The 13,145-nt window shown below is 47.5% G+C and overlaps 6 protein-coding genes across 6 annotated transcripts; 3 read left to right on the forward strand and 3 right to left on the reverse strand.

Moving 5' to 3' along the window:
• Positions 1-486: 486 nt before the first annotated feature.
• Positions 487-1,692, reverse strand: FTJAE_13545 (murein transglycosylase; the record flags this gene model as incomplete). The annotated part of the gene is made up of 1 exon (XM_037346700.1): positions 487-1,692. The coding sequence occupies one exon, from the start codon at positions 1,690-1,692 to the stop codon at positions 487-489; it is 1,206 nt and encodes a 401-aa protein (XP_037199423.1).
• Positions 1,693-4,378: 2,686 nt separating this feature from the next.
• Positions 4,379-5,396, forward strand: FTJAE_13546 (uncharacterized protein; the record flags this gene model as incomplete). Its single annotated transcript, XM_037346701.1, has 3 exons — positions 4,379-4,501; positions 4,546-4,852; positions 4,900-5,396. The coding sequence occupies 3 exons, from the start codon at positions 4,379-4,381 to the stop codon at positions 5,394-5,396; spliced, it is 927 nt and encodes a 308-aa protein (XP_037199424.1).
• A 1,006-nt stretch (positions 5,397-6,402) lies between these two features.
• On the forward strand, positions 6,403-7,097 carry FTJAE_13547 (large conductance mechanosensitive channel; the record flags this gene model as incomplete). The annotated part of the gene is made up of 4 exons (XM_037346702.1): positions 6,403-6,551; positions 6,601-6,801; positions 6,849-6,993; positions 7,041-7,097. 4 exons carry the CDS (start codon positions 6,403-6,405, stop codon positions 7,095-7,097), a joined length of 552 nt encoding a protein of 183 aa, XP_037199425.1.
• A 486-nt stretch (positions 7,098-7,583) lies between these two features.
• Positions 7,584-8,120, reverse strand: FTJAE_13548 (uncharacterized protein; the record flags this gene model as incomplete). The annotated part of the gene is made up of 1 exon (XM_037346703.1): positions 7,584-8,120. The coding sequence occupies one exon, from the start codon at positions 8,118-8,120 to the stop codon at positions 7,584-7,586; it is 537 nt and encodes a 178-aa protein (XP_037199426.1).
• A 2,254-nt stretch (positions 8,121-10,374) lies between these two features.
• Positions 10,375-11,148, forward strand: FTJAE_13549 (uncharacterized protein; the record flags this gene model as incomplete). Its single annotated transcript, XM_037346704.1, has 5 exons — positions 10,375-10,383; positions 10,448-10,465; positions 10,689-10,851; positions 10,919-10,983; positions 11,035-11,148. 5 exons carry the CDS (start codon positions 10,375-10,377, stop codon positions 11,146-11,148), a joined length of 369 nt encoding a protein of 122 aa, XP_037199427.1.
• Positions 11,149-11,383: 235 nt separating this feature from the next.
• Positions 11,384-12,553, reverse strand: FTJAE_13550 (uncharacterized protein; the record flags this gene model as incomplete). The annotated part of the gene is made up of 1 exon (XM_037346706.1): positions 11,384-12,553. The coding sequence occupies one exon, from the start codon at positions 12,551-12,553 to the stop codon at positions 11,384-11,386; it is 1,170 nt and encodes a 389-aa protein (XP_037199428.1).
• Positions 12,554-13,145: the final 592 nt, after the last annotated feature.

Genomic DNA, 13,145 nt, shown 5'->3' on the forward strand with positions numbered 1-13,145 from the left:
GTGAATGAATAAAAATAAGCTTTAGGACCGTTTAGTAAGTATTATTAAAGTTTGGGAAGGGTTCTCTAATATTTTATTTTAATAAGTCTTAATTTAGATAGTATTAACCTAAAGCTTATAATAGTATACATAGTCATCATGTTTTACATTAGATGTCTTGATGAAGGCATGAATAAGGGTGATATATTGTATTGCGATCTTTTCTGTAAAGGAATCTCGACGCTTACGACTATACAAGCCAAAGGTCTGCTCCCATTACCTTTATCTCTTTTAACTGATTCATCCAATGTCACAATCAACCGATACCTCGAAATTGTACATCTCATATCATTCAATTATCATCATATACACATGCCGACTCATTGGTAAATTATGTGCTCATATGTATGTACTCAGGTGCGCCTGGTTTTGATGTCCTGTCCCAATGCCCATTACCAATTCCGATTCTATATCCGAGAAATCATAACTTAATCATAAACATTCCGCTTACAACAGAGCAGCGGCAAGAATGAATGCGACAGCAGCAGCACTCATTGAGTTGAGCTGCTGAGCACCGCTGCCAGGCAAGGGGGTTGCGGCAGAACCACCATTGCCGGAGGTGGAAGAAGGAGTAGGTACAAGAGAAGTGGGAGTGCCAGGCACGACAGGCGCAGTTCCATTGGTATAGTTACCAGTTGCGAAAGAAGGGCTGACGAAGCGGTGCTCAACGTTGCCATTGTTGCTGCGGCTCACCAGAGATCCCTTCTTGCTCTTCTCATCACAGCTCAGGTCGTAAAGGGGCTTCTCGGTCAACTCGGAGCCAATGACGCCAAAACTGGGGTTGGGAGTCTGGGGAGCAGAGTCCTGGAGTGTGTACCACCAGACATTGATATCTCCAAACATAGGACAGCCGACATCCTCGTAGAACGTGCGAGCATTCTTGGTGGAGGGAACGGCCTTGCCATATGTCTTGCCGCTGACGGGCCATCCGGTCTCAGTGACCCAGATCTCCTTGCCCTTGGCAACAGCCTTGACCTCGTTCCAGGCAGTCTTGAAGAGGTTTGCACCCTCGGAGATGGGGTTGTTCTTGGTATCTTCAAAATAAGGATAAGCATCCATGCCAAGCCAGTCACAGGCCTCAATGACAGCATTGTTGGAAGCATTGGCATATGCGGTCCATGTATCGACATGACCGATGGCGACAGACTCAAGGCAAGTGCCCTTGATAGCAGCACGAGTCTGCTTGATGTAGTCGACGAGGACATCAGGGTTGGTACCCGGGTTCTCATTGGCTTTGATACCGGTAGGAGAAATACGGTAGAGATCCTCACTTCCAACAGAAATACCAGCCACAAGGCCGTCGAGTTGTCCACAGTACTGGTCGACAGTGCTCTTAAGAGCGGCGATCTCGTTGGCGAAACCGTCACCAGAAGCCCAGAGACCAAAGAGCAGGCTTGTCTTGGTATTGATGGCAGCAGGAATAGCAGAGATGGGTTGGCTGATTGAGCCACCCTGGATCATGGTGTAAAGGCGAGCACTGGTGAAGGCGCCACTGGTGCCCTCGAGACCAGCGGCGGTCTTGAACTCGTTCTCAAAGTCGGACTGAGCCTTCACTCTTCCATCTGTGAATGTCGAGCCATAGTTGAAACCCTGGAACGCAGCGCTGGCTGAGCCTGCCAGGGCCATTGTGAGGAGACTGTTGATGGAAGGCATTGTGACTGATAGTACGATAATAGTGTAACGCAAATGCAAGAAACTCTGGACTATAGTAACGAGAGTATGTCCTTAGGAAAAAGATAAAGGCACAAGAAATAAATATGGAAGATGGACAGGAAAGAAAGAGAGATGGAAATGAGATTGTCTTAAGAAGGTGAACCACAACTAGATCGAAGACACGTCGAAGATGAATAATTCTACGTACTCATGCAGGTACACGCAAACACGCACGCATCCGAGCCAATTCGAGGCCCGATCGAGGCAGACTCTTCACTCAACTTGCATAGTTACTCCAAGAATACAAGGCCACTGACGAATCCACATAGCAAATCAGTGGCAACATAGGTCCATCTCAAGTCACTCCGTCGGCCCGTCAGTTGTTGAGGTGCCCTCATCAGTTTCCCGATCAGTCGTCGATAAAAAGTCTAACACGCCACTCGCGGGATAAAAGAAAGATCAGGACGTGTCACTGCCTTGCACTGTGTTCATGATAAACTCATAGCGTGAAATACGTGGTTAAGCATCGAGGCAGCCAGTGTGAGGAAGTTTGTGTAAGTGTGGATTCGGCTTCGTAGACTTTCGATCGAAGGACGCCATGAAAAGTCAATTCGGGCCAAGGATGCGCATTTTGCCGATAGCCGTTGGCCGTTGGTAACGACAAAAGAAACGGCCAGAAGAAATCTCGAGGCGTTTAGCTACAAGAGATGAGTTTAACATCTGGAATGGAAGCAACCCCAGAGAATGGTGATGAGACAACCCAAAATAGCAACCATGTCAGTTACCCCGGGAAGAAGATTCCGGGGAGCATAACCGTGTCTTGGCTTTGGCTAAGATCTTGACAGCGGCTCATGAAACATATCCATTCAATTATCAAGATTTGACCATCAATCTAAGCAGGGATACCGATGGTATCATTGCAACGCAAGTCTCTAGGCCTTTGTAAAGTAACGTGGATCAAAAATAAGCTTCATTTTCTTAACTCGCCTCTGAGCAGCAAAGTTTGAGGCTTGGAATATGGCTGAAAATCAACCGTTGAGCACTGCTCTAAGTGGTGGAAGAAGAGCCAGAAGCAAACGAGTCATTTATCTGCTTTAATGGAGATAACCCACGTCTCTAACCTCTGTGAAAGCTGTGCGACATTTTTCTCATCTTTATTTAGGCTCTGGACTCGTCATACGTGGGTCGTTGGCAACGTGGATCATCAATAGTTGACGACGCATTCTTAGGTCAGGGAACTCATTCGATGGTACGACTCTGAGTTCAGCGCCTGGAAAAATGAGTGTAGTGCTGTGGCTCAATTAAGTGAACCCATGAGATTATGTCCTTATAGAAGGATCGCCTGTGTAAGGGCGTCGAGCTTGCAATGCTTAGTGTTACCTGGAGCCTCGAGATCGAAGTAATTGGGGTCATGGTTGGCTCTGGCCCAGTGTTCAGTGTGACAAAGAAAGACTCGATCGTCCCGATAGTCAAAGAAACGAGTCTGAGTAACAACAGGTTCATGCCTGCTCACAGTGCTACATACACTACGTGTCTATCATTACTCAACACCAGCCACTTCATCACCAGTCCGCATCACAACCACAATCACTCTTTGAGAAGAGCAAAAATCGACAAAAAGAAACATCCGGAAGGCGTTGGGATTGCTCCCGCCAGGGCTTGAACCTGAGACCTTCGCATTACCGAACACTCGGATTGAAGTATTAGTACGACGCTCTAACCAACTGAGCTACGGAAGCCGACCGGATAGATGAGCGGATGACCCGCTCTTGGATGCTGGGTGGACGAGGATAGTCACAATAACAAGGTTGGAAGACTATAATTGAAGAACAGCCTCTTAGTATCATCGGCGTTGATTGATCGCCAAAAGACAGGAAGAGCAGTCTGGGGGCGGCTGGCATCGGAGTCTTTCACTCTTGCAAGCATCAAAGAAGTGAGGCAGTGAATCACTTCTCGACCGGGCTATCGGCAAGCCTCACCCGTGACACTATGCACAACTCTAATGAAGATATTCAGGGTCCATATCCATCTTGGTTCGGTCAACGGACCCATACGGTCCACCATCAACAGTGCATCAAATACGAGAAAGAGGCCTCTTTCACGAAATAAAGAACAAACATAGAAACAATGATTAAGCAGACCCAATTCTTGACCCCTGTCCCCTTTTGTTTCACACGCGTCCACTGTCGATTGATCAAGTGGCTGACGTCCATCCCAGCCCCGACCCCTGCACAACCGGTTTTCCCAGCCATTCTTGATGCAACCCTCAAAGAATCCCCAGCCAAGAAAAGAAACAAAAGAAGCAGCCCAGCCAGTGACGCAAGCGCTCAATGTATGATTGGTCTGTTTCGGATTTGGCCGTTGTTTGGGGTCATGATTTGCACGGCGATGCGCTCATGAACACGGCCTTGAGCTTGTTCTGAATCTCTGGCGTTTGTGCTCTTTTTAGCTTGGCTTGGTAGACTCTTCTGAAGCTCTGTGCGCGAATCATCCTTGGTTATGCGCTGTCGAAGTTTGCATCATTGACGGGCAGGGTCTCAGTACTAGCCAAGTATTTATTTCACTACACCACCCGCAAAGTCAACTTGACTTCCCCGGTGTCTACTGGACATTCCTTTGAATTGTTGATTTTCGTATTTCTACAACTTGAAGACACTCCGCTTTCGCAGTATCACACGCCGTAGCCATGTTGTCGAGGTTCTTCGTCCTCTTGCCCCTGGTGCTGTCCATGGTGGCCTTTATCCTCTCAATGCTCTGCCTTTTTGCTGGTCACAAAGAAGGGTTTATGGAAGAATACTCTGTTGCACGGGTAGGTTTAAAGCAACTTCTCAAAAACTCAAGCTGACAGTTTAGCTCAATACTTCAATGATTGGCCATAACGTTCTCGACACTGACAGCGACGCTTCTTCTAATGACAACGATGAAGATGACGGCTTCTTTGGCAAGGTCACCGACAAGTGGAACGAAGTTAAAGACGATGTCAAGGGAAAGATCAACGACATCACTGGCGACGTTGCAGACAAGCTGGCCGACACTATTGGTATTTCGGAGTGGTACTCCATTCATGTCATGGCTACATGTGATGGACAGTACAAGCCCAATGCCACCAGTCCTGGTGCTGGATACAACGTCACAAACTGCACCAACTCTGCCCCTGAGAGTGAGTAGAACACTATCTTTGATTCACAACGATTGCTAATCTTATAGAACGCTTCAACCTCACCGAGATGCTCGACAAGCAACTTGAAGTTGGTCCTTTCCAGCTGAACCTTGCTGACATTAACTGGCCCGATGACATCCAAGATTCTATCGATCTTCTCAACACGGCTCTCCTGGTCACATTCGTCTTCTACGTCCTCGCAGTGGGTTTCTCTGGCCTCGCCATGGTCGCGAGCGCCGGCGCATTCTTCCTCTTCGCTCGCCGCGGCGTCAACGCCGTCAACGTCATTCTTTCGGGTCTCGCCGCTCTTGTGCTCCTCATCGCCAGCATTCTAGTCACTGTGGCTGGCAAGAAGGGTGTAAACAAGATCAACGACGTCGGTGATGATGTTGGACTGTCAGCGTCTGTTGGAAATAAGTTCCTAGCGCTGACCTGGGCTGCTGCTGCTCTCATGATTATCGCAGCTATCTACTGGGTCATGCACTTGTGTCTTATGCGACGCGAGAGGAAGAGACAGTGGAAGCCACGAAAGGGGAGCTACTAGATTTGATGAGACATGATGACTAGACTGATGATGGATTTTTGTTAACCAGATTGGGCGCGCCTATGATACCAAAGTGTTTTACTTTCCTTTTGCAGTTTCAGAATGATTCCCTAGGTACTCGGACTTTTTTTATACAAACCACAAGATTGGCACATCTAGACACTCAGATAGTAATGCGATAGCTGGCCTATCTAATCTCTAAGCGAATGTGTTTGTTTCTGTCATTCAAATTGTCATGCTCTTAAGTAGTAAAACATCAGACTTCAACATACAATATCGAAATAAACTTAGTAAAGGCTATCCTAAGTTTATAGTAAATTTATCCTAAACTTATACCAAGTTGCCTCAGTCTTTATATCACCTAGGGCCAATATCCTAAGGTTTTCCTCTCCTAGCCTATGCTTTGTCAAACTTATGACAAGCACTATAACGTGTGATTATCTCGGGTTTGCGAGAAGACTTGATACACGAGGTATCGTGATATAAGAAGTATTATCACAAAGCTCTAGGCTTGCTGGCATATTTACTTCGGGGCTTTCCCTATCGCTCGCTGTATGAATATCAGTACCCTCACGAGTGTGCTTGTACAATGACGATCGCCAACCTTGTTTGGTTTCAAGGAAAGACCCTTCAAGGCACTTAGCAACCTATATACGGCGTATCATGTTCTACTCATTCTATTTATGAATTACTAGTTCCTCGAATGTATTCACATATACAGATAGATTACTGATTTATCTGTAAAGGTATGGCCGTAATTGGTGAGACAGTCAGGTACCCTGTAAGTGCGGTTGTGTACACATGACGTCACAGGCACCAACCAACAACCGCGTGTAGCGCGTGTCACTTCGGCACCCGGTCCTTGATTCTAACTTCCACGGCCAAGTAATTATAGCATTGGTAGCATTCTGGCTATCTGAACATAAGAAACCCTTAATCATTCTACTCCTCGCCCATGTCCTGGCTGTCTGGCCTCTGGAGAACATCACGTCCAAACTATCACACCATGCCTGGCAGATCTCACGACGAGGAGTCTGGCTCGGGAGAGTCAGAGTCCCTGCTTGGTCGAGGCCACAAGAGAGTTAAGCGCTTCTGGGAAGGCTTCGTCGACTTTGCGTTTCAAGATGATATCCTCAAGATTGCCGTTGGTTTGATGTATGAAGTCTCCTGGATTCGCGGTGAAGGCGACTAACAGACTGGATAGTCTTGCGGCCGCCTTCACAGACTTAGTAAAGTCTTTCGTGAGCGATGTATTAATGCCACCTATCTCGGTTCTCCTCCCACTCAACAGAAACATGGAGGAAAAGTTTGCCGTTCTGCAAAAAGGACCAAACTTCAATAAGACAACCGGCTACAACACCCTTCATCAGGCCCAAGAGGACGGTGCCGTTGTCCTAGCATATGGGTAGGCATTCTAAACGTCTTGAGGATATCCAAACTCACAGCTAGTAGATCTTTTGTTGGCCAAATGATATCCTTTCTTGTGCTGGGCATCGCTCTCTATGGACTCGCGCACTTGTGGCAGCTTGCTTCATCTGAACCCATCATCAAGCACACAAAGAAGTGCAAGTACTGCAGACAGCGCATCAACGAAAAGGTGAGACGGTCGAACCTCAATATGGGCTTGCGACTAACACTATGTAGTCTATTCGCTGCATCCAGTGTACCAGTTGGCTTGATGGGCGAGAGGACCGCAACTGAGTAGACCTTGAACATCTCGTGCGCATACGTGATACCCTTTTCTTCTTGTCTTTTTATTTGCATCCTCGCGTTGTTCACAGATTGCTCATTCTTTAGTAGCGAGATGTTATGCATGATGCTAGTTTATCATGGCGGTTATTGGTAAACTCAGTCTTGTTGCTACCATTTGGGAGTTGCTTCTATAGCCCAAATAACAAGAGGCTAATACTACGTTCAAGTTGATGAACCGTGACTCAATGAGTGTCATTCTCAGTATCCATTGTCCAATACGTGACATAAGTGGCTGGCTACCAGGATGGAGCTACCAGGATGGAGCTATTGTCAATAGTTTTATACCGGTAGTGGCGCTGATTGCCGAAACCTTGCTTTGTCGATCGATTGTCACTATATTGACATTGCATGTCATTCATAATTTGGCCCCGAATTGATAAATGTTGAATTAGGCATCATTACTACAAAACGCTTGTCCAACCCACATGCTCACATCTACAGCAACATAGCAGCACCACCAACAACAGCAGCCGCAGCCAGAACAACATTCTGGGTAATCATAGGGCCAGCAGCATTGTCGGAGCTTACGGGAGTGGCAGCAGCATCAGAAGAAGCAGTAGTAGCGTCAGCGGTATCAGTGGCCTTGGCACCAGTGTCCTTGGGCTTATCGGCAGAAGTAGCCTCAGAGCCAGCGGCCTCGGTAGCAGAAGCATCGTCGTTACCGTTGAGCTTGTTGACGCCAGCGGTAACAATGAAAGGTGGAAGACGGTCCCCCGTTTTCCAGCAATGAGATACTCCGGGGCTGTTTAGCCCTTCCTGCCCAATTCTATTGCGGCCCAGACTACGACCGTTGAATTCCCCCTCCCCATGTTCGATCCTCAGCCTCTTGAAGGCTCTATTGTTGCTGTGAAGTGCGGCGCGACTACTCTTGCTATTCACTGCCCTGATGTAAAGGCGACAAACTGCGGCCTTGACAGCACCAGCACCATTGTCGGTGGCCCCTCTACCATTGAGTACTCTTATACCATGCATCCTGATGTCGATGGATTCGGTGGCGGTGAAATGTAAGTACCTATTCACAAGTTGACCGGAAAACATTGCCGTGTGGAAGGGCGCACTCCAATTGCCACAGCCATCCCAACGCAGCCGCGCTATATCTTGCATGGGGTCATCAGGGACTTGTATAGAGATATGATGATTGTTTACAAAAGCTCTGCATATCGAAACCGGCGATCTCCTGACACAAGACGAACTCATGAAGGTTCTTCTCGAGTTTGCGAAACCTCCCAAAATAGCCCGTTCCGATTTAGTAAACGAGTGAGAGTCCACTTTCAAGTTCCAAAAGACTGCCATGCCTGACGAGAGCCCTCTAGGATCTTTGGCTGGCTCATGATTCAACCGCCGTGGCTCCTGTGCTCCAGTAAACTATCATTCAGCTACACTGCGGTGTTCAGTATATTGTGAGAGATGAAAGGAGGCCGAAAGACGTTTCTTTTGGCTGACAGGCGGGCTGCTTCCATAGTGTTCGTTGTCCCATTTAGCAATATTGATGCTTGTTGGCACTGCCTGTGGTAGTAAGCGGTCCAAGTAGCTGGAAAACTCCTTGCTCACTTTTGAAGTTGCCATAATTTACCCTTCGATTTCAGTTGACGAGTGCAGTTGATGTTGACAGAGGCATATATCGAAAAGGTAGCACATACGACTGTTTGTTCCCAGAATGATTGACGATCTTGAGCTATGTGGTAGGTTCACCGTTGTTGAAATGGTGATAGTAGGCTTAAGTGGTTAGGAAGATAATGCTGTTATAACTCTTCGATTATGAAACAATGTGATCAAGTGAACATACTGCAAATCAGACATGGCTATATGCATATGTAAATGCGCTTTTGTATTGTATGCTATCTTGCCCTCAATGTAGGTAGTTGTAATGGCCTCAACGTGGAGGTGACGCCTTGCCACTTGAGACCATGACATGAGCAATGCCGCGTCCTACGGAAGTACATTTAGTCACTGTATAAAAACAGATACAGGATGATAATAATTTCACTGTATAGCTATCCGAATGATCTCATATTGTTATGGTATCATGTTGCGTCGAAGTTCCAAGTGACAGAGGGTTCACTCGCATCTAGAGCTTAGAAGCAATAACCAAGATATCTTCAGGCTGCATACTGTACATAAACTTATCCGATCAAGTTACTGATCAGTATCTAATCCCGGATAAACCTTGGCCATCTAATCCCCTCTTCGTCTAGCCACTTAGAAGGCTGATGCAGCTCGGATGCGGTCAGGAGGTACCTATCATCTACGTTTGTGAGGAGATTATCATGTTGAGAATATCATATATACTTGATCACAGCTTGCCAGTGGCAAGACATTGAAATGCCTGGCACGTGAGTGCCTACGAGCGGGGTATGCCAGGTAAGTCAAGACCTCTCTGTTCTCGCGATCTCTTCTTTTTTTTTTCTTCTTTCTTCAGCCATCACAACCACAATCGTAAGTTGACGATCCCTTCATTTCCTCTGCCCTTTGATTTCTTCTCTTCGACTGTATTCGCATATGGATCTGCCTGTTATTACTGTATCGTTATCTGCACTGTTTCTTTCCCGCGTCTTCTTGTCGTTCCAGTCACCGCGTCTCATTTCGCGACCTCTTTGGAGATTCCTTCATTTACCCTACTCTCTGAACTCATCGGATCCTCTCTTCCCCTTGCTGGAGTTTGCCTATCACTACATATTTATGCGAAGCGTGGTTCCCGCTCGTCGTTCCAGTCTCCTCGCTTCTGTCACAGTCCCTACGCACTCCTGAGCATGAAGTCCGACATCTTACGAGCCACGCGCATACAACGGACGCGTGTAGTTTACACAACTTGAGGCTCTCTTGGCGCAGATGCTAGTGCTATCGTGCTCCTTGGTGCTCTTCCATCCTCATCGCGCCATCTCAGTGTTCCCCAGCAAACTTCACGATGGCGTGATAGTCTTCACTTCTCTCCGGACCTCTTGACATTTCTAGGATTGGCTTCTCAAAGCCTCATATCCATTTCCAAACCACCCATCACGTTTCAGCTGTCTTGAAACCACTCATCGGGTTCCCCTGTCCTGAGTCTCATATCCACGCGTTTCTTATATCCTCCAACACCGCTCACATTTCTCTCACATCTCTTCCTCAGCTGGATCGCCAAGCAATTACTATTCTCAACTGTTATTATCACTTGATATTTACAAATTGCTAACCTGTCTGTAGTCCCGCGTATAAAAAATTTTTTTTTTTTTTTTTCACGAAAAAAATGGCTTCCGTAAGTTCATTCTCATACAACTGACAAACATCTGATCCAATATACTAACTGTTTTCTTCAATAGACATCCACCACTTCCAACGTAAGTATACTCCAAGGTCTTTCCTATCACTCCGATATCTCCTAGATTCATTCACGATCCCTCTCCGACATCTCCCCAAAGTCTTTCAGACACTCTCCCAATGTCTTTCAGACACTCTCCCAATGTCTTTCAGACACTCTGCCACTGTCTCCCAGATATCTGCCGACAACACCAGACATACGTCGCAACACTCTCGAAACATCCTCACTAACATGGTACATAGAACAACCCGCCTCCCCAGGGTCCAGAGGGGGGATCAACCAGTGCGCCTGTGGCTGGTGGTGTGGCTGGGGGCGAGGCCCCAGCCACTAAGAAGAAGAGTTCCCGGTTGTTTTGTTCATACTGCAAGAAGGCCAATCACACGGCCGATACCTGTCGTTCTGTCCGTAAGTATCCTATTTATGAATTATGCAAGTTACCTTTATGCAAGTTATGTATACTAATTGATCTTAGCTGGCACTATCACTATCTTGAGTGGTGGGGGCACCATGGCCCCTACGGGCTGTACATTTCGCCTCGTAAGTTCTACCTTTTCTAGATTATAAGAACTTACTAACTTAGGTATATAGGCAACTGGACGAGTCGAGAAGAAGAAGAACAAGAAAAACAACAAGAAGAAGAAGACCAGCGAGAAGTTAGCAGACAAGGTCACCAAGGAGGTTGAGGCGATGCAGCTCGAGTAAATGTTTCCAGATCTTTTCATACTAGTATAACCACTGCACATGGGAATAACCAAAACAAATTCCAGCGAGTTTTCCCCCCTTTTTTAAAGCTTTCTTCCTCCCCAGTCCGTGACGCCAATGATGATCTCAATGAGTAGTAACACGAGCGATGCTGAAAGCAAAGTACCTTAAACAATTGAGCTTCTCGTCATGGTGTTTCAAGAATGATGGCCCAGGCACACGACTCGCGACCACGCTATGGTCCACGACTGCGCATCGCCCGGGTTGATCGATATTGCAGTTTGGGAAGTTCCATTTCGACATCGATGCCCTCGTCGGCTTCCATGATATTTGGATCCACAGCCATAGGTGCCATGGGATCTGCTGGGATAATAGGTTCGGCGGCCTCGAGCTTTGCGGGCTCCAACTTGTTCTCCTCCTTGGTAGGTGTCGGGCTGCTTTCCTTCAAGCCAACGGCCATGTCGCGGCGCATACTTATGGGCCGCCGTGTCCGGACTTTGCCCATCTCGCCTGTTTCCTTTGCTAGTTCAGGCTCTTCGCGCTCTACGCGCTCCATTTCTGTTTTGGCCATCTCGAGAACCTCAGTCAGTCGTTTCTGTACTTTGCTGATCTCGTCGTTACAGTCGCCATCGCGAAGGAACTGATGAGCACCGTGCTCACACATGCTTTGCACAAATTCGAGGCCCTTATCCAGCTTATCGTATACATCTGGTGGTTGGTCGCCAGCACCGGGTCGAGATATTGACATAGGACCGAATCGCCTGCTGCTCATGTATCGTAGTGAAGGGAGAGCGTCGTCATTACTTCCATCCTCTGATACGTCTTGCTCCGCAAGTTTCTTGATCTGGGCAACTCTTGCGGCCATCTTGGCTTTGCGCATCAGGTTTCGACTTGACGAGACGAACCTCACAAGATCGTCAAAGAAGCTCTGAACATAGCTATCATAGTAGACAATGATCATGCTCCGTGTTCGATAAGCGGTAGGGGCGTCTTCGTTAGACATCATAGATGGCGACTTAGGCTTCTTCCTAACCTGAGCTCGTGCTCTGGCTTGTGCGGCTTTGATGATCTCTTGTTGCTGACGAATGGAACCAGGGCTTGGGGTATGCACCTTGGGTGTCTCGGGCTTGACTGGTGTCTGTGCTATGTTGTCACCTACGCCATCTTCGAGGATGTCCTCATTCGCTGGGACCTCGGCGTGAACTACTGGAGGATCATCTTTAGGCTTGAGTGACTCGGTTGAGCCTTTGTTGCGAAGCGACTTTGTCTCCGCACTTTTGCCCTCTGCGGCAGCAACAGCGGCCAGCTCGGCCTGGCGTCGGTCGATCTGGCCACTGAGGTCGTCAAGTCGCTGTAGCCAGTCCGGAACGTTATTGACAAGATTTTTAAGCGCATCCATAGCCATGTCGCGGAAGTCTATTTCTAGCGGTGGAGCCGTGTTGGCTGAAGGTATAGGGGCCAGGTGATGCTCACCCGACTCCCTAGCTGTCGGATTGAGGAATTGCAATATATGCTAGAGCTGGTAGCTGCGTGTTTGCAGACTTACGGGGAATGAGGTAAGTTGGGAGATTTGACTTGATCGGGGACCTGGTGGCAAATAAAGGTAGGGTGATCGGCAGAGTTTCGTGTCTCGGATGGATCAAAGTCCAATTCGTGGGTATCAAATAGAATCAGTGAGAAATAATTGGTAAAGCAAGCACCATAGCACTCAGGGAGGACAGAGGCATAGAAATTGGATCGTTTCTTGGGTGAGACTCGTATCAGTCCTCTTTTGTCTCGTGATGGTCGTAATCGTCGTAGGCGTCGTTAGATGATACAAAGGTTCTCTCTGGACAAGAAAGGGTAGAAAGGTGTACAAGTGCGTTAATGCAATTTGATATGGATTGGGCAAAAGGTCAAAGAGCTCCAAGTCAAATGTCCAAAGTTGCAGGAGGATAGAGGATGTCGTAGGTGGTTAAGATTAAAGAGCCAAGGCTGGTTGGTTGAAACGAAATGAT

This window comes from Fusarium tjaetaba, assembly GCF_013396195.1.
Source record: "Fusarium tjaetaba strain NRRL 66243 chromosome Unknown NRRL66243_c0000435, whole genome shotgun sequence".
NCBI classification, from domain to species: Eukaryota; Fungi; Ascomycota; class Sordariomycetes; order Hypocreales; family Nectriaceae; genus Fusarium; species Fusarium tjaetaba.